This window comes from Salvelinus sp. IW2-2015, linkage group LG17, assembly GCF_002910315.2.
Source record: "Salvelinus sp. IW2-2015 linkage group LG17, ASM291031v2, whole genome shotgun sequence".
In the NCBI taxonomy this organism is placed as follows: Eukaryota; Metazoa; Chordata; class Actinopteri; order Salmoniformes; family Salmonidae; genus Salvelinus; species Salvelinus sp. IW2-2015.
This window is the reverse complement of record NC_036857.1, coordinates 27829895-27850058: the sequence shown is the minus strand read 5'-3', so window position 1 is coordinate 27850058 and position 20164 is coordinate 27829895. Positions and strand designations below refer to the sequence as shown.

The 20164-nt window shown below is 39.9% G+C and overlaps 4 protein-coding genes across 15 annotated transcripts in view; all 4 read left to right on the top strand.

The window, feature by feature from the left end:
• The window catches only part of LOC111976429 (homeobox protein Hox-C10a), an 85010-nt gene that overhangs the window by 40575 nt on the left and 24271 nt on the right, over positions 1-20164 (top strand). For 7 of the 12 annotated variants that reach the window (XM_070448060.1, XM_070448057.1, XM_070448054.1 and 4 more), the window contains one exon: positions 11446-11494. The exons of 1 other annotated variant lie outside the window; for it this stretch is intronic. The gene's annotated coding sequence lies outside the window, so the exon portion shown is untranslated. Of the gene's footprint in view, positions 1-8190; positions 8305-11445; positions 11495-20164 lie in introns of those variants that run through there. 4 more of the 12 variants (XM_070448055.1, XM_070448062.1, XM_070448052.1 and 1 more) reach the window with 1 other exon arrangement.
• On the top strand, positions 526-3141 carry LOC111976427 (homeobox protein Hox-C6a-like). Its single transcript, XM_024005258.2, has 2 exons — positions 526-1506; positions 1988-3141. The coding sequence occupies exons 1-2, from the start codon at positions 1098-1100 to the stop codon at positions 2293-2295; spliced, it is 717 nt and encodes a 238-aa protein (XP_023861026.1). The 5' UTR covers positions 526-1097; the 3' UTR covers positions 2296-3141.
• On the top strand, positions 4085-7073 carry hoxc5a (homeobox C5a). Its single transcript, XM_024005259.2, has 2 exons — positions 4085-4778; positions 5760-7073. The coding sequence occupies exons 1-2, from the start codon at positions 4286-4288 to the stop codon at positions 5975-5977; spliced, it is 711 nt and encodes a 236-aa protein (XP_023861027.1). The 5' UTR covers positions 4085-4285; the 3' UTR covers positions 5978-7073.
• Positions 16144-18296, top strand: LOC111976424 (homeobox protein Hox-C4). The gene is made up of 2 exons (XM_024005253.2): positions 16144-16776; positions 17321-18296. The coding sequence occupies exons 1-2, from the start codon at positions 16335-16337 to the stop codon at positions 17686-17688; spliced, it is 810 nt and encodes a 269-aa protein (XP_023861021.1). The 5' UTR covers positions 16144-16334; the 3' UTR covers positions 17689-18296.

Here is a 20164-nt window from a genome sequence, read left to right as displayed (position 1 = left end):
CCGAGGCACGATAATTACCTTCAAGTCATGTAATGCTAATTCATACACGATGTAAAACATGGAAAGAATGTGAAAAATTCTTGCCCAGCAAAAACACAAGAACCAACAGAGCACGCGAGCTTTATGAGAGCGCTACCACTACATACACATCTGATTTGGATACAACCTACACTGAATATGTACATAGCGGTACATTATCTTACATATTACATTGTACTCTTTATTGGCTTTCAGAATTTTCAAATATGTGCCTGCGAACTACATTGTCCTTGTGTGTAAATGTGTTATATATTTACACACACACACGACGCCGCGCACACACACACACACCACAACACCACACACACACACACACACACACACACACACCACACACACACACACACACACACAACACACACACACACACACACACACACACACACACACACACACACACACACACACCACACACAGACACACACACACACACACACACGCCATGCCAAATAAGCAGGTAAAACAGATATAGAGGTATCAATTTATTTATCCCATTTATAAACTTACATTAAAAAAACTAAAATGCCAATTCAGTGACAGGATTATTCTGGTTCTGGACAGCAGTTTGATATTGCAGACATATACACGTCGCTTATATATTTATWTTGTCTTGTTTTCTTGCTCAGTGTGGAACGTCCAACTAACTTTATGCATGCGTTGCTATGCCCCACTAACTTAATGCATTCGTTTTCTGGCTGCATTTTTAGAGCTATAGCTGGTTAGCTAAAAGCTACAGTTTCCTTGCTCTCAATTGGTGGAGAATGGTCAGCTGACATTGTCATATTGCCTCTCTCTAGAGCTAAGCGATCAGCTATAACACTCGGGTTTGTGAGTCTTACCGGAGATTGGAAATTAATAATATTGAAACCTCAAGCAATCGTCTATTTATACGAGCAGCGAAAGGGTGAAAGGAAGGTTTTGCAAAGGTGTGTGAGCAGCCAGCAACATATCCAGAATAAGAGAGAGGGAYAGGGGGAGCTACTGAGAGGGGAAAGTGGAGAAAAAAAAGACTGATAAAGAAGTGCGGAGAGTTGAAGAAGAAGGGTTACAGGCAAGGTATGAATTCGTATTTCGCAAACCCGTCACTCTCCTGCCATTTATCCGGTGGTCAAGATGTTTTGCCAAGCGTGCCGCTAAATTCCACCACTTATGACACAGTGAGACATTTTTCATCGTATGGGGCTGCTGTGACCCAGAATCGGATATACGCAAATCCTTTCTATTCTCCCCAAGACAATGTTGTTTTTGGGCCGAGCCGGGCATCCTATGAGTATCATGGATCTAATGTGTTTCTTCAAGACAAGGATGGGGGTCTTGCCAGTTGCAGACAAACAACAAGCATGGGACTGAATGCGCAAAACCACATTGCTCAGGAGTACAGTTTGGATCAAGCCAGAGGTGGATCGCAGGAGCAGAAAGCTAACGTCCAGATATACCCGTGGATGCAGCGAATGAACTCTCACAGCGGTGAGTTTTACTACAACAAATAAATTAAGTAAATGAGCCAGTTTTACGATATATCTTAGCAACAGAGCATCTTGTTTTTTATGGCCCCATAAAACATCATTGTATCGTCTCGCCCTATAGAAGGCCTCTTTTCTGAGTGTGCGTAACTATTCCAACAGTTTCCCAAAATAACTATTATATATTTAACTATTATATATTTAGTTTAAACAATTTACATAGGCTACGTATATTTTACAAACAGATTAAGTCTCATGCATGGTTTGGAGAATTGTGTTTATTTTACTGCATGCCATATGCGTTTCTACCCTGACCAGAGATAGGCTATTTTGTACACGAATTGCTCCCATCACATTGTCAGTATCTTTGTCATGATGTCTAATCTAGATTATGGCAATTGGATCAATTTATGTCAGAACAATTCACATAATGACTTGATATAGAAATGTAATCCAGTACATTATGATTTCTTTTCTCCGCACAGGAGTTGGGTACGGGTCAGACAGACGCAGAGGACGCCAGATATACTCCCGTTACCAAACACTGGAACTGGAGAAGGAGTTCCATTTCAACCGCTATCTAACCAGACGTAGACGCATCGAAATAGCAAACGCTCTCTGTTTGACCGAACGTCAGATCAAAATTTGGTTCCAGAATCGTCGTATGAAATGGAAGAAAGAGAGCAACCTAACGTCGACGGTGACGGGAAGTGAATCGACAGGGGCCACGTTGGAGAAGGAACGAGACGGCGTGGAAGAGGAGAAAGAGGAGGGAAAGAAAGAGAAAGAATGAAAGACATTTCAAACGAAATCATGAAACTCCACTAAACTACCTAGCCATTCAAAGACCACAAACTCCCCTGCATGATATTATTCTGCTATTTGTCCCTCTCTCTCACAAACTCGTAGCCTTCGCGCGCGTAAAAACATGCAATATTCTGACATTCACATCATTTTCGGCTGGAAAAAGCATATAGTTAACTGATAGCTCTTTACTTCTGGTGGCATAATGTCCTTTGTCATAGTCATGCTGTTTGTGTTGTGAAATGTGAAACATTTATCATTTCCCTCCAGAATTGCCCCYTTTACACTGTAAAATATATCGTTCGGATCACTTCAGTCAATTCACATAGGTCAGTGTTGGGGATGGTTTACAAACACAATAGGGCATAAGCATTCCAAATGTGAAGGAAATGCTAAGGGATACTTATTTCGTTTGTGTTAATGTACTTGAATCTTTACATTCCCATGAATCCCATCGCAATATGACTCCTGCAAATATCCTGAAAGCTCTCACGGGGTGAACTACACTACCTAAATTGTAGATATGCCTGTATATATTCTATGTATTCCCATATATACTCTGTGAGGGCTTTGTGTGCATTATGCTGCTTAAAACGGATGTTCTCTTAACGTTGCACTTACCACTGTTTAGCATAATAACCGTTTATGGTTACCCAAGACTACCTAATGAAAGGGGGGGAAATAATACAAGAGAAATCAATCACTTTGTTTAAGGTTGTGAATTTATGTTTTGTGTATCATTGAATAAAATGTTTTCAAAACAGTTCCGTCCTTGTGGTATGTAATCTACAAATGACCAAGTGGACATCTGAGTGACTTTACATCATATCAATATAATCCAGGGAAGACCTACGGTCTTTTGCACAATTTGTGTGTTTGATATGTCATATCTCGTGTATCACAGGTAGCCTACAAACCATTTACTGAATGGTTCTTGCCATGTATGAATAACCTGTTACTTGACATATTACTGTTTAAGAAAGCACCCGTATTGTTTTCAGTCATATAGCCTATCCAATTTCCAAATGAAGTTGCCACTGAAACAAATTTGTCATACAAAATAAACGTAACCATAAGCCAGGAAAGTATGATATTGTGCTATGAAGCTGATAGCTAGTAAAACATTTAGGCTATCGGCTTTGGTGACCGTTAATTCTGCGCAATACATTTTCATATAGACAATTTGGGCACGTGGACCTATATGGACTCCTGGGATGACTATAAAACTAAATTTAAACCAAATTAAGACAAAGCTAAATAAAATAATGGCTCCTCGAATAGCACACAATTCTATTATTGTTATTATTACTATTATTATTATTATTACTATTATAGCCTACTATAGAGCATTTTACGTTTTTTATTGCTTAACAATCGCGTTATTGCTCAATCAGTGTTGCTCTTCATAGTGCGTCTATGGTGCACCCCGCACCCACCCTCAGCAGAGGCTGGTATGCTATGTGATGCAGCAAGGCAAGGGCAGTATGGAGGGGGCATAGATGAGATGACCGCCCTGGCCTGCCCTATATCAGACACCAGATGACGCTCTTGTCTTAGAGTCTCGCCCTTTTCCTCACAAAGACCCCACCAATGTCCCCAACAGCCCACAGCACAAAGTTTACCGGACACGTTCCTCCTATTCATCAATATACCCCCGGGGTATCAAGCCAATGTATGACTGGCCAACATCAGCACGTGATCCTATTCAGATGCCCCATATTTGGGCAGTGCGCGTCGAATCAAGAAAAAACACCATTCCCCCACCTATAAATCGTGCTTATTTTTTTTAAAGGAAAGATACCCCTTGAACTTCCAAAGAGCTTCATAGAAAAAGCAATAACCAATAAAAACAACAATACAAGATTAAAATATCTAGCCCAGGCTACTCTCAGATAAAATATTTAGGCTATAGGCTATTGCAGTTTTTACTTCATGAATCTCTTCTGCACCGTTTTTGTGTGTTTTGTTTTTCGTATAAGATGAGTTCCTATGTAGCAAACTCAATTTTTAAGCAGCAAACGCACGAGGCATCCTCCTGTAACGCCATGAATAGTTTAGGCAGTTATGGCTCTCTCTCTGACTTCGATCAAGCCAATTATGCCTATAACGGAGGTCTTCATGATTTCAACGGAACATTCACCTCCTCTGATGCCACTGTAAACTCTCTAAAACGAGAAGAGATGAACTCTAGCCTGCGAGGCAATACGGACACTCAATCTCCACCACGACAGTCATACTCAGCCTTGAGCTCCCGGAACTCCGTGCAGAACTGCCTCAGTGACGGTATACTGAGCAAAGGGACTGAAATGCAAATGGAGGTGGTCGAAAACCCCAGAACTACGACCGAAGAAAGCGCGATCAAAGTCGAAACTATGCAACCTGTAAAACATCAAATCCATTCGAAGAAGCACCAAGACAATCAACAGCAACCGCAGATTTTTCCCTGGATGACAAAACTACACATGATCCACGGTAAACTTATTTGTAAAATGTATATAGCCTACTACTTCCCTCACTCACTCTCTCGCCTGCTATCCTGCTGTTGTCCATTCACAGTTTTTCCTCTTGAGTTTTATTGGCCAAACGCAGGAAATAATAAAACTGGCGGTCATAAATTTTGACAAAGGCATCTATTGCTCGTAAACCTGTTCTGTTACTGTGAAGAGATGATCTGCGGTTAGATTGATGGCTGCATAATTGGATAAGAGAAACAAACAATTGAAGAAAACGATGAACGAGTATTAATGTGAGTTCTGTTGGGCTGAAAGTACTTTTCGTTTCCTAACAGGTTATTTTAGTCTAAAATGAGAGTATAGGCTAGTCTAGTTGAACTCTCGGGGGAAACCAGTGCCCTGACCCCCGTGTGAACTTTTCACCCTGGAAAGCTCCAGATATAACTGCGGAAAGGTATTCATGTTGCCATGTCCAACATCCACTAGCTTCCCATTGGGATTTAGCCACTAAATATTAGCACTGCATTTAGTGCTGTGTTAAATACTTAAATTATAGTTCTGCAAGTGTTTTTGTAACAATGATCTGGATTTCTCTTAACTAGGGCAACTATTTATTTTGCCAAGAGCTATTTGAAATGAACAAGTGCCAGAATATAAACGTTTTTGCTTTCAATGAAAAATAATTAGAAGAAAATTGGTTGTCATCCAGAGATGTTATCCCTTGATTTCAATTCTATTATAAAAGTTTTAAAAAACTAATTTGAATTTAAATCGTTTCACTTTTGGGGGTTTAGTCACAAGGCCATTTTACCATTTGTTCATTATTTGAATAGTTTTGCATTCTGTAACTCACAGGAGTCTTCATTCTCAGGTCATCCAAACCGTTTGACCTCAGGCCATTTTTTTTTTTTAAGTATAAGATGTATATAATGTTCGACAACTCTGGATTTTTTTCTTCAAATGTAGGCTAACACCTATTTTTTTTCTAATGCCACTTCAGAATCATCTGACGGTAAACGCTCTCGAACCAGTTACACCCGCTACCAGACTCTGGAGTTGGAGAAAGAATTCCATTTCAACCGTTACCTCGCCCGTCGCAGGCGCATTGAGATCGCCAATACCCTCTGTCTGAACGAGAGGCAAATWAAAATTTGGTTCCAGAATCGACGTATGAAGTGGAAGAAGGATTCGAAACTGAAATCAAAGGATTCAATATAAACATGGAGTTTATGACTGATCTGGAGACGAACTGCTAAAAGAAGTGGGGCCTAAGCCTACCCTAAATAGAGAGAGAGACCATGATTTGAAACGTGAAGGCCGTGTTCAGAATCAGACCCTATTATGTGTTATGGACTATTACATTATTTGCATATTTCGTGTTTGGCACTTTATATGTGGACTTGTATTCTTTGCTTAATGGTTGTACAACATTTAAGATTAAAAAAATATATAATAATAAAGTAATGTGTTGTCTTAATGTAAAGATTGTGTAAGGACCTTTGGAAGAATTAGGGAGAGCTGTGGACTATAAGGCCACTCCCTCTTTCATGTTAAACTTATAAATGGAATAGATACCAAATAAACATTCTATAGCCTATACCCTTAGCATTGAGATAATAATTATGATAATTTAAATGACCGATAAGCCTACTGAGGGGTACCAATGAGAACGAGGAGACTTTATCACGAAAATATTTGATTTTTCTAAATGTTTTGAAATTCATATTTGGCCAGAGTATTACACATGAAGAAGAAAAACAGACGATGTAAACAGACGGTTTACTTTTTCAATAGCAAATAGATTGGCTACACGTATAGACCAGCAGGGTCAGGGATCTGCTTGTATTATGTCCAACCACATATTTAAGAGTTTCGTGATGGTGTTTCGTGACAYCACCCATACCAATAGGCCTAAGATTTCCATGTCCATACCCCTCAACTGAAGAACCATCGACATGCGTTTCGCAATTTCAGATGCTTGCTGATTTTGTATCTTATTGTTCACTGTAATGTCCAGAGTTGTCAACAGACGTGGAAATGTGTTGTACATGTTGTCTATTTATAGTCTCTATGTAATATCAAGACTTTGGATGATTCTACAGAACTATAGAACTACAAATATACCCTAACACATTTTCCAAAACGGAGATATCAACCGTGTAGGCTACATGTTGGATTATCTGCCATATTTAGGTGCACAATAACTACAAGACCTATTGTATAATTAATTGTCTGTTAAAGTTTGTGATTCAATCAAACCGCATACAGGTGTTGAGAGACCTATTGAATAAACTTCCCATAGCATATACCACAACATTCGTGTCGCTTTTTTTTATATCATTACATGTGTACATTACACTTGGTATTGAAAAACAGATTCGAGTCCCRGCACCGTCTATTTAAACAATTTACAGTATCCCTGTCAAACAAACGCATGCACATAAAAGTTTAAGGCCCCAATAAAACGTTATTACTAGGTTTCCACCTTTCCACCACAGATAGGGAAATGGTCCCTGTTTTAACAGGATATAGAGGCACATAGCCAGCTGATACTAAATTCTTATGGGTTGAAATGCAGACGAACTTTCTTCTCTATAGAGGCTGGCGACCGACATACTTTGATGTTTCTATGGCCTTCTGGATCAAATGTAAAAGCTATGGTTGTGAAATGTAGGATCTTAATTTGAGCCAGTTTGCTACCGCATGAAAATAGTCCTGCGTTAACAGGAAATGTGAATTATTATGTGGAATATAATGAATGGACATTTTTGTTCAAAGTGGAAAAACAATGAACGGTTGACTTAATGTCTTTATCTCTTGTGCTTTGAGTAGATATTCATTTGATCATGTGGGTCAATATTGTAAGCTATATTGGAGCTGCAGGCTGTGTATATAGACAAAACCATAAATTGAAACAAAACTATGCATTGACCTGAATTTGACCCACTGCTGGCCTAGTGACACGTGGAACTATACTTTTAACAATAGCTTAATTAAATGTCTTAACCAAAACAATCAGGTTAACAGGGACAACAATTGTTCAGACGCCATGTCCTGTCGCAAATATCGTCTCAAATGAAAAAATTATAATTTTCACTCACCTCGCAGACAGGTAGCCTTTTTACTGCTAGGTCTATAAATGCAGCAGAGCATGAACTGCTTTCTCAATGGCACTGTCGGGCCTAACCGTGCTACGTTAGCCTATGTAGGGCTATCAAATTCCCCTTTATGGTATCTCTTTCTTTTAGTATTTTAAAGTTTGGAAGGTTATTTATGCCAATTGCCTCTAGCGGGGCCTGTGAATGGTGCATACGGAGCACGTGGTGCCATTAAAGTGGGTTTTATGGCCTGGAAGAGCTGACAAACCCTCGATATATACACATCATATATAATCTTAACTGTCCGGAATCGCAGCTGCTGGCTCCTCTTATCCGAGGAAGAAAGGGCTGTGTGGCAGTTAGTGTGGATTACCTTGGCCCGGACTAGGCTGCCTGTAATGGTGGTGCTGTGCTCTCTCAGTCACAAATGGATCCTTAAACGCTCCAGTAAGTTTACAATATTTTTTACTTTCCAGCATGTTGTGTCAATCTATAGCGTTTCGTTTGTATTTGGTGCTGTGGTTGGGTTTGCTTGATGTTTCCGACGCAACAGGATTTGTTTTAAAATGGTTGTGATATTCATCCCTTATCATTTGTATACCCAATCGTTATTTTATATATCTGACTCTGTTTGCTGTTTGTTGGTCCTTAGAGGCTAAATGTATTCCAATAGATTACAAACTTGTGTCATCCATGCATGTTCCCCTTACCACTGGCAAAATGAAGCTATGAGAGTAGAGTTAGGAAAGAGAGTTCTGTTCCACTTGAGTGTGTTCTACTTATGCTACTCTTATTCATTAGGCACACACCTTTATACAGAACGGAGTATACATTTCTTTAGATAAAGGCCTACTTCACTTTGCTGCACAATGGTCAGATGCTTTATGCTTTAATATGTTACATAGTTGTCAGAGACTCAAGAGAGAGACTCTGTAGGTGGTGTGTGAGTGTGTGTGTGTGTGAGTGTGTGTGTGTGTGTGTGTGTGGTGTGTGTGTGTGTGTGTGTGTGTGTGTGTGTGTGTGTGTGTGTGTGTGTGTTGTGTGTGGTGGTGTGTGTGTGTGTGTGTGTGTGTGTGTGTGTGTGTGTGTGTGTGTGTGTGTGTGTGTGTGTGTGTGTGTGTGTGTGTGTGTGTGTGTGTGTGTGTGTGTGTGTGTGTGGTGTGTGTCCGTGACTGCGACTGCTGCGTGTGTGTGTGTGTTGATGTCAATAGCCTATACATAGGCAACAGCTGCTATCCAAACCATTGCAGTCAGGTTCCAGAGCTTGGTCATGTGCATAAATAACTAGTTTCTACTTGAATAAATATAACAACCCACCTTGCAGGTTTGGCTTGGTTGGGATAGGGAAGGAGGTACTGCTGAAGCAATCATACTGATGACTCAGAGACTGAAGAGGGTGTCATCATCGTCCCTGCTCAATGCTTCATCTGTCTTTAATATCTTTGCAGGGGGCAGCCCAATTGATGCCTGTGACGGTAGAAGTCCAGTGGATAAACGTCATCCATCCCTTAATCAATGCATGTTTGTGATTTTATATTTGTTTTTGTAGTTGAGGAATGGATTAGGTGTGGAAGGTGTGGAAAACGTTTCTGAAGCCAAACTTGATGTAGCAGAGCAACACGTTTAGTCCCAATTGTAATATTGTATCCCCATCACTATTTACTTGGGAAAGTTGTGTGGTTGATATTGGTAAGATCCTCTGCTGCCTTGAGTTTTCCATGTTCGTGTGACCTGCCAATGAACTCTGGACCCCATGTTGTAGCTTGTAATTATGGCCCAGAGTATTTCCTGGTCAGTTCACAGAAGGGTCAAGGAGGAACTCCGGGCCCTGATGATGCAGTGAGTTGATGGGTTCATGTTGAGTATTAACCCAATAATTCCTGTTAGATGAAGAGAGGGGAAGCCAATAGGGGGTGCTATTTAACATGCTCCACCTCCATATAGCGAATAAGGATGTTAAAGAGGGGATTCACCTGCATTATATTCATTGGAATGGAGTTCAGTTCTTCACTGTTCTTAAGCTCAGTTATTCTTTACTGTTCCGGTTCCGGTTGACTGTATTCCATCTATGGTATCACAGTGATTGGCAAATACTCATCCAATAAGAAAACCACTGTCTAGTTTAGATAATGTAAGAGTTATGAGGCATTGGGAACGTTGCCTCATTTTAGTTTTAGAGGAACCCACCTCCAGAAGCCAACAAATATGTCTCGATGAACAGAAAACGATATTATTATTTTGTATTTGTTTGCGTACTTGACTTAATGGTTTGTTATATTGTAATATTTTCACATTATATTAATCTCACTTTATGAAATTAATTTGTTTCATTATGAGATTGAATTAAACACAATTGAGCATGCAGGCCTATGCCATTAATTGGATTTCTTAGTGTGTTCATTTCAGTGCCAAAAACTGCCTAATGTAAGACAGATGCGAAACAGAAAAAAACGGGMTTTTTTTCAACAAAGGGTGAATTCCAGTTGTAGAGATTGCAAGTTCTATGATGTACAATCAAATTCGTTTATGCTTCAGGCTTGAATATACCCAATACGGTGACAAAATCTTCATTTTGACAATTGAACATTATTCAGCATGGTCTGAATCGAAGTCGAGGGATTTCTATAAATATAACTTTTGCCCAAGGAAATGCCAAATGTATAAATCCAGTTTAACGACCCCAAACCGACCTGTCCTTAATATCTCTCCTCGGCCCCAATTCTAGAAGATCACACACTTGTTATAGCTTTTTCTGGGACACCTCACCTCAATTAGAAAATAACTGGAAGGAGGGGGATGTGAGAGAAGGGGTTGGGAGGATAAAGTGGCAATGAAAATAAAAAATGATACAACAAACAATGCAAAGTCAGGGGGATAACATTGTTGTTATTAATGGGGAAAGTTATAGCCTAGGCCTATGTGGATATTTAATATATATATATATATATATATTGGACATTTCAGGGAGATTTCAGAGAGAAGAGAAATTGTCGTTAGAAAAAGGGGATTTATAACATATGACTTAATTCGTATCGATTGCTTTTCGATGACAAAGAATATTGTATTTCACAGCATTTTAGCCTTTTCAACCCTGCTAATTTATGAGATAATTCCCTCTTTTTTTATTGCGACAAAGATCATTTCTAAACGAAAATGTCCATTGTGTTTTTTAGTTATGAAATTTGAAAATACTGAATGAAGGCTATCTTGACCGTCCAATGATATTACCTTCTGTTGTTTTTCAGGATAGGCTACACTTTTTTAGGGCTGTTATTAAAACCATTCCGAATAATTTGGGATGAAATAATATATATAATTTTACAGGTTTTTTATTTAGCTAGGCAAGCCAGTTAAGACCAAATTCTTATTTACAATGACGGCCTACCCCGGTCAAACCCTAACGACGCTGGAGCAATTGTGRGCTYCCCAATGGGACTCCCCATCACGGCCGGTTGTCGTACCAGGGTCTGTAGTGACGCCTCTAGCACTGAAATGCAGTGCCTTAGACCACCGCGCCAATCGGGGGTTTGAACTCTAGTATCTCATCCCGCTCATCATCTTGTTTCTTATTGTTATTTTATTTTGCAGACACCGAAATGAGGACCGATACAGAATGAAGGGGAGATGTACAGTAGCGGTAAGTTGTTTATTATTTTTGCCCAAACAATAGGCTACCTGCCCCATTCGGTCCCTTCCTGCAGAGCCAACAGAGAGGGCAGTGTTCCCTGATAACAGCCAAGCCAGTGAAATGCACTGGGCGAGGTGATATTAGCAAAAAGATGCTATTTGCTTTCATGCAAAGAAATTCGTTTTAACTAGACCTAGGTCTATGTACCCAAATTCCATTGTACAACAATTACTCTTTATTACACTATATAAACATCATAAAGATTATTTCACACATGTTGGGTTCTAATTTTCTGAAAGATATCTATTTAAAACAATCATTCAGTGAAAGAACAAAGAATCGTATGTTATCCTACTATCAATGTTGTAGCCTACAGATTTGTGTTGCATGCATATCGTGTGTTACAGATATGCACTATAAAAAGGGTTATTATGAATTTGACAGTAGTTTACAGGAATCTAGGTGAAAAGTACAATTCTGTATGTAATATTACAGTACACCTACTATAATATAAACAAAGTATCAAAGCAAGTACTGTGTAATGACACACAGTACATTACCGTAAATGTACTGTAGTATACTGTAAAAAAGAAAATGCTACCATAATCGAAATGAATGAATGAATGGATGGATGAATGAAATGAATTGGGGGGAGGAGATTGTATTTCACAGTATTTTACTGTAATTACAAAGGATTGGTACAAGCAGGTTGGCTGCTAAGTAAAGTGTCTACACATTACAGTAGACTAATTCATATTTGGGTTTTTATATTACGTATACTTCTAGAGGCCTTAACAACGGTTTCTAAACTGGCAGCAACTACATGGAAAAACAGATCAAAATGACATGGCTTAATGCTCAACCATTTAAGGTTTAAGACTGACTGCCTCTGGGGCCCTATAAGCACATTGGAGTTAAATTTGTACCGCATTCTCACTCCTGGGTGCAACAAATATAGCCTCTTACAATGCACGCCTCAAAATATGTAAATGAGAAAGAAACTACATTACCATGCAACCAGACTAGTGGTCAAAAGGTTTTTAGTGCTCCAAAGATACGGTATGGTATACTGTATTCTGTGGGGTGGAATTACAGTGCCATTCGAAATACTGCAAGTCTTTCCCCACCTACAACAGTTTCCCAAAATGCACCATAATTCACAGTATGCTGCAGTAAAACGTTTCAGAATATATTACTGTTGATAATACCCACAATTACAGTATCATTTACAGTTTTCTGTTACAGTGTGCAGCCTATGTTTGTGAAAGAGAAAGGTGTTCGTGTGAAGAAAAAGAAAGGTTCACAATTGTTCCCATGAACAAATGAAACATCAAATGAGTTTGCCTAAGGGCCTCATTTTTCTGTAGTTCTACAWTATAACTAGTTATTGAACTAGGGGAGAGATCTGAAATCCATTTGTGGGGAGAAAGAATTCATTGCTTTTCGCTCATCAATAATCCTTGGCAGTGAACTATTGGAAGTCAAACGTGAGGGGTGAAACGCAGGTCAGGCTGTCTAACGAATATTAAAATGCGTCCACAACACTGGAGCTGGGGTGAGATGGGACCTGGYGGCGTGCACGGGCCTGTGAAGGCGGGGGCGGGGTGGTAGGGGGAGTGCGAAAACTCTAATTTTAAACTGAGTGGTTCGAACCCTAAATGCTGATTGGCTGAAAGCTGGTATATCAGACCGTTATACCATGGGTATGGCAAAACATGTATTTTTACTGCTCTAATTGTGTTGGTAAGCAGTTTAGAATAGCAATAAGGCTCTTCGGGGGTTTGTGATATGTGTCAAAGCACTCTGCGTCGCGTCGTAGTTTAGAATGAATTGGCCATGTACCACACCCCCTCGGGCCTTATTGCTTAATCATATGCCGAGATTTGCAGATGCTAATGTTAGATGAGCAAGAAAGTGTCTATGTTTCTTCTTCTCTTGTCTATCTTACATGGTTACCAAGGTGATTGACGTCTTTGTAGGCCTACCTGCACTTATTCCATTCCATTTATGATATTATATTATATCTATAACATTATCCTGTTCACAAGTCATCTGAACATGTTCATCTTTTAATTGTGCATCAGTAAAAACGTGAAGATTAAATTGGCGTTTTCCAGGCTATTCGGTTGAACATACCTATTCACCATTTTAGTAGACTATTAGATTCTTGAAACAGGTCATACTCACGATACATTTTTCATCTCCGTCTTCTCATTAACTTCTAGGATGGCAGCCAGAGAGGTTACCGAGCGGTCAGTATGGTAATAGCGAGGCAGGCGAGCACAAGAAATCGTTGGGGACAATAGAAACTTATTTTTCATCTGTGCTGTCACGCCGGCGCTTTGCAGGCTACCCACCGTGCACCGTGTTTGTGGCTGAATATTCATAGTTTAGAGGAGCGACTAACCTCAAAGGCAGGCTACTCTTTTCGTGTGTGTGTGTGTGTGTGTGTGTGTGTGTGTGTGTGTGTGTGTGTGTGTGTGTGTGTGTGTGAGAGAGAGAGCTGTCTCTTATACACATAGATATGTGTAGAGAGAGAGAGAGAGAGAGAGAGAGAGAGAGAGAGAGAGAGAGAGAGAGAGAGAGAGAGAGAGAGAGAGAGAATAGCTCCTGCAGATATTTTATTGACATATTTTCACCTAACAGAATTCTGTCAGTTCAATATTTTATTTTCATGCTACAATGGAAAATACTCATTAGTTGTCTATATGTACCCTGTAGAACCGAATTTGTGTTAATATATTACAATCGCAAGTACGTCTCTACAGGAATACATGGGCTACTGAAATCCCACGTCTGTCAAGATAATCGTCTGCTTCAACTGTCGCTTCTATTCAGTAGGTTGTAGCTGCGTTGTATCACGTGTTAGCATGAATAATAGGGCACGAATAGCCATAAATCTCAGAAGAAGTCTGTGCAAAATATGTGTCTAACCTACAAACAATCTAAGATTGTCTAGAAGAAGCCCAGGCCAAGGCATTGTAAGGACGTTCAAAGGCATATATTTTGTACAGTAGGCTATCTGGAAGCAAAGGTATACTACTACAAGTCTGCCTGTACTAGTAAAACATGTAAGCAACCAGCGATCGTTTAAAGTGGACTGATTTAGGCCTACTGCGTTCTATAGCCCTATAAAACGCCTCAAACATCGTTGCCAAAAGTAATAAAAATGGCGGGCGCGCTCTACACATAAACAAACCATAAACATCTGCCCTGCTATGTTATTTTCACCAGATCATGTTGACAAATGACTAAAAGAAGACCACTGCCTCGAATTTAGACGCTGATTAGCAAGCAGGGGATTGACCTCGTGTTCTGATCCTTCTTATGTTCTTATAATCCATCCCTGTCGTAGTAGGCTAGATTTATTCCAGATTTATTTTAAATTATTATTATTAGTTATTATTATTATTAGTCTATTAAGCCATAAAGTTCACAGACTGATTATGTGTAGGCCTACTGTCCTGTGATTTGTGGTCTCGTGCATAATTGAAAGGATGGACTAAAAAACATTAATACATTTGGCCAACAGTTAATTACAGTATAATTGCGCCTGTAACGCATCTGTGGCAAGTGATACCACTCAAAATTGACAGCTTTATCTGCAATGATTTACTTTTCTGAACACAAAAGTGTATGGGGGTTTGTAATGGATGATGTTATTTGCTCCGCATGCTAGGGCTGATGTCAAATGAATCACCTATACACGTGCACTTAGACAGCCACTTGTGTTGAAGAAGATGAAGCCACGATGGACAAACACGTCCCTGAGACTCATTTCAGAGTAACGTAATACTGATTTGTTTACTAGTAGGATCCCCATTTCATACTTGTGTAGTTTCTTATTCAAATGTATGGACCTACACATATCCAGAGAGAGAAAGAGAATGCGACGGAGAACGGTATACATTCTTACTGCAATATTCAACCATAATGTCAGTGATATTGCATTATCATTAGCATCTACATAATACTATTTTAAAGCAGTGAAATGTGTTTGACAGTTTTTGAAAGTATTCAAATGCAAAGTATTACATTTTTACTTGTACTTCAGTATACTTCGTGATGTTGTTGTTACCTAAAAAGCTAATGTATACTGGTATACTAATATGGTGTACCTCTGGTGTCCTCTGTCTTCTGATATAGATCCAGGTCTAATTTCAAAAACTCTCGCTTAATTGGAACTCGAACGTATGTACGATTTACGCGAACGTTCATGGACTGTTTGAGGGCAGCATCCGGATATTCTTAGACCGGGTTGCCTTTCTTTTTGTGAATAAGGTAATCCTGCCGCTGTTTTACTTGCAGTAAGCAACCCAATTGTTATTGAGATTTTGCGTGCGATTATCCATTCACATATGTCCCTCTACCTCCATTTCTATTTCTGGATCATAATAATAATGATGATAACAATAATAATAATAGAACTATAATGACAGGGTACACTTCACATAAGAAGTGTTTGTTGTGATCAATTGCATTGGCAACACAAATGGCGTGAGAGAGAGACAGAGAGAGAAAGAGAGAGAGAGAATAAAATATATATATACATATATATTTTATTTAAATTTTTCGATATGTATACTTTGACAATGTAAGTAATAATAACTTGCCATGTCAATAAAGTCAATTGAATTGAATTGAATTGAATTGAGATGATGCCCACAATGGCGACCGAAGGTACGTTCGAAAACCTTTGGTTCCTTATCCGGGGACTACCTCTCACTCTGCTATTGGGCCGTGGGGTCACGTGGTAAAAGTAACTTTACAGGGCTGCTCGCAAGTAGGAGGGCTTTATGGAGCAGAAAAACGACAAAGCTAGAAAAATTATTTTCCACTCCAGAAATTAATGATCATGAGCTCGTATTTGATGGACTCTACCTACATTGATCCGAAATTTCCTCCATGCGAGGAATATTCACAAAACAGCTACATTCCCGACCACAGCCCCGAATATTACAGCCGCGCAAGGGACCCTGGCTCTGGTTACCAGCATCACCATCAGGAGTTATACCCTCCGCGGGCGAGCTACCAAGAGCGCCAATATAACTGTGCAAGCATCCCTGAACCTGACACGCAAAGGGGACATGGACTACCCCATACTGCGCACCTGCTTGCAGGGAAAGGGCAGCCAGCCTCATGTGAGACCCCACAGCTACCCATGTCCCCCACCACCCCACCGGCTGCATCCTCCGCCTGCAACCAAGCTACACCGGAGCATCCAAACAGCTCAGCCTCCTCCAAGCAGCCCGTGGTATACCCATGGATGAAGAAAATTCACATCAGCACTGGTAGGCAACTTGTCTCTGTGTTTGTCATTTCTCTCTCTCCACTCTCTACTCCTCTCTCCTCCTTTCCCTCCCTTTATCAGTGCCTCTAACTCCCATCTCCTTCCCAGCCCCTGCTACGATAGGGGAGAAGCTTTTGAAATGGCACAATTGAGGCGGATTTACGACTCAGCGTCGGTAATTACACCCACCATAAATTTTATAGCCGAGGTATACTCTTGGCAGCCGTATCACCATGTGGCTTCTGCTGTTATGTAGCCTATGTGCGCGATGGAGAGAAGAGGGGGAGAGATTAAACGAAAGAAAAAAGACTGCGCTTTGTAATCTTGCATTAATAATTTAGCGCATACTTGGATGTGAGTGTCCCCTAATTACAGCGAGATAGACAAGTTCTTAACTTCCCATTTAGATTCTTTCTCACACCAGAACTACCATATCTAGCCATTTATTCTGCCCATTCCCATCATATATCTCAGTTGAGGACACTCTTGTTTACCCCCTCCTTTCCTGCTTTTCTTTCTTTCTATTTACTTCTCCCCTTTTCCAGCGAACCCGAATTACAATGGAGCGGATTCCAAGCGGTCTAGGACAGCCTACACTCGACAGCAGGTCTTAGAATTGGAGAAGGAGTTCCACTATAACCGCTATTTAACTCGACGGAGGCGCATTGAGATAGCTCATACATTGGTTCTCTCCGAACGACAAATCAAAATTTGGTTTCAGAACCGCAGGATGAAGTGGAAAAAAGACCATAGGCTTCCTAACACCAAAGTGAGATCCTCCACCACGGGCGTATCCTCCGGGTCCAACACAACCTCATCAACCGGCGCTGTCGCCACTTCCTCGGCCACTGGTGCCATTATTCCAAATGAACTTTCCGGAGGAGAGGATGGCGAGGATATTACAACGTTATAAGGCGAACAAAACAAACACAAAAAACACTTCAAGAAGGGAGATAGAGAAATGACTGATTATTTATAGAATAAAAGAATCAGTCATATAGAATATATTTTGTTTTCGTAGCTATTTGTGTGGTTTCATTTAAGTCCAAAGTTATATAAAATGCATGTTATATAGCATGGATTTCTGCGAATACCGATGGATTCTTTTTACGCGACACAGGGTTTAAGTTATTTAATGCTGAATCAAAATGATGTTTTTATGAGAAAATGTTTTGAATGAAGGGGGAAAAATGTAGGCCTACATTTGATGTAAATGTTATTGTGGGCCATTCGTTTGCCCTGCTGCCCAAGGTGAAATGCACAATTTATTTATTTCAAGCGCAACACTGGAAGAATATTATTACTATCATAGTTATTTTTGGTAAAAATGCTGAAACATACCGATGGGAACATCGATCTTGCAAGGTGAATTACCTCGCGTATTTCAAAAACTGGATTTTGAATTCCAATTTAGTTTGTGTTGTTGACGTTGTGTTTAGCAGGTTATTGTAACATGCAATAAACAGAGTTTAGTGTATTTGTGATAATCATATTGGTCAATAAAACAGTGAGTGTCTACTAGTTTTTTTCTTCATGTTTGGATGGATTTCATTCATGACCAATCGAGGTCAAGTGTGATTTATTTTGATAACAGAAGCTCATCCTATGATGTGGTGAACGTTATTTCAAAATTTGATGAAAGTCACAATTGACCAAGTACTGTATTTATTTTATAGTTCAGCCTAACATAGCATTATACATTTGTTTGGAAAAGTTGTCCGTTTGCAACGTTCTCGAGGTTGGCATGTGTATCAGATTCGCCATTCATATTCCTCCTTAATTCCTAATAATCCACAATAGACCTAATCCCTAATCCCATAATAATCAATGATTCTATTCCAAATAAAGGGTTATAGCCTGGCTGCATGCGTCCTATCCTACATGCTAGCTCATTAGTCTCAAGGACATTCAATTAACATGGCAAGCCATTCAACCAGGCCCTCAACCAGACTCCCTCTGTAGAATAGTCTGACTTTCTGGAGCCCTGTTTCCTGCTCATTACTGAACCTAGAGCTGCACATAACTCTGCAAATCAGTGTCATATTGCCAAAATATGACCAATAATAATTTGTGTTGATGGTATGGGTTGCTATTCATTCCCCTTTTGCCCCAATTACAGGTTGTTTTTCTTGTCTTCTAATAAAGTCAATAACTTGAAGTCAGATTATGAGGCCTTATCGTGGACAATAAATTATACTATAGCTTACACAATATCGTACTAGGTTCATATCTACGAGCATTGCCTCAGATTTTCCTAGAATATCTTGTAAAAAAAAAAACATTAATTTGATAATAGTTTTTTATATGCATGCACATAGGCCTTCTCGATATGCAATCATTTCTACAGATATAAAATGGAATGTTAGTTTTCTGAGATTGTCATTCTAAAAATAGCCTATGTCTGTTGGGCCCTGAGACCTCCCCAGTCAAAGTGAAGAGTGTGCTTTTAAAAAGTGGCGCTCGAGCAACGTCATCGTCACCTCTGCGCTTGGTAAGTAGTCTACACTACAAAAGTATCGTGGCGGGATTTTCCATAGGCCTATATGGCAGTGTTGTGTATTTATTGTCACCATGCAACTGTAATTATACATAGGCTACTCATATTGTGCAATTGCTCTCCTGTAACCATGTCTTACACGATGAAAAAGACCGTTCAGTTAACATTTCTCCAAAAATAATTTCATTTGTGGAATAACTTTTTCTTATCCTGCTCAAAATGTGGTGTAGAAACATGCCACGTTTGAAAAGAGCGCAAGCATTTGATAGATTATTAAAATGTGTGACTTGAATAGAAATTATAAAACGGCTTGCTAGATGGGGGGCAGAAGATCACAAAGGGGAGAGGTAGTCTATTCTGAACCATCAATCTTAACGCCGCAGAGTAAAATGATTTGGGACTGAATATATTAATTTGGCAACAGCCTCTCTCACAAAGAAATAAACCCAAGTCACTAACTAGCAACTTTACGAAATAAAACTATCAGGGACAAAAATGAAACTTAACACCATGCCGAATTCCAGGAGCCTTTATGTAGCTGCCAGGGCCCGTTTTCCCAAAAGCATCTTAAGGATAATTATGAACTTAGCCTTAAGATGCTTTGGGAAAACGGGCTCTTGACAGTTGAGAGAATGTGTAGCTACTCCACAGTCTCAGCATCCCTCCAATCTCTTTCTAAAACCTGTCGCCTCCATGTCGCGAGGCTGAAAAGGTACTTTATTGAAGTTTGGGACGAACCGCGAGAAGGCTGAGTTCAGTCGGAGGGCACATTTTCTGTCCCATTAGGTCCGTTTCAGCCGGGATGGCCGACCTTTGCAACCCCCGTGACCTGACTGGCTCTCTATACGTGTACCTTCTGTGTGTGCCCTCGTAGGTGGTACCCCGTCCTTAC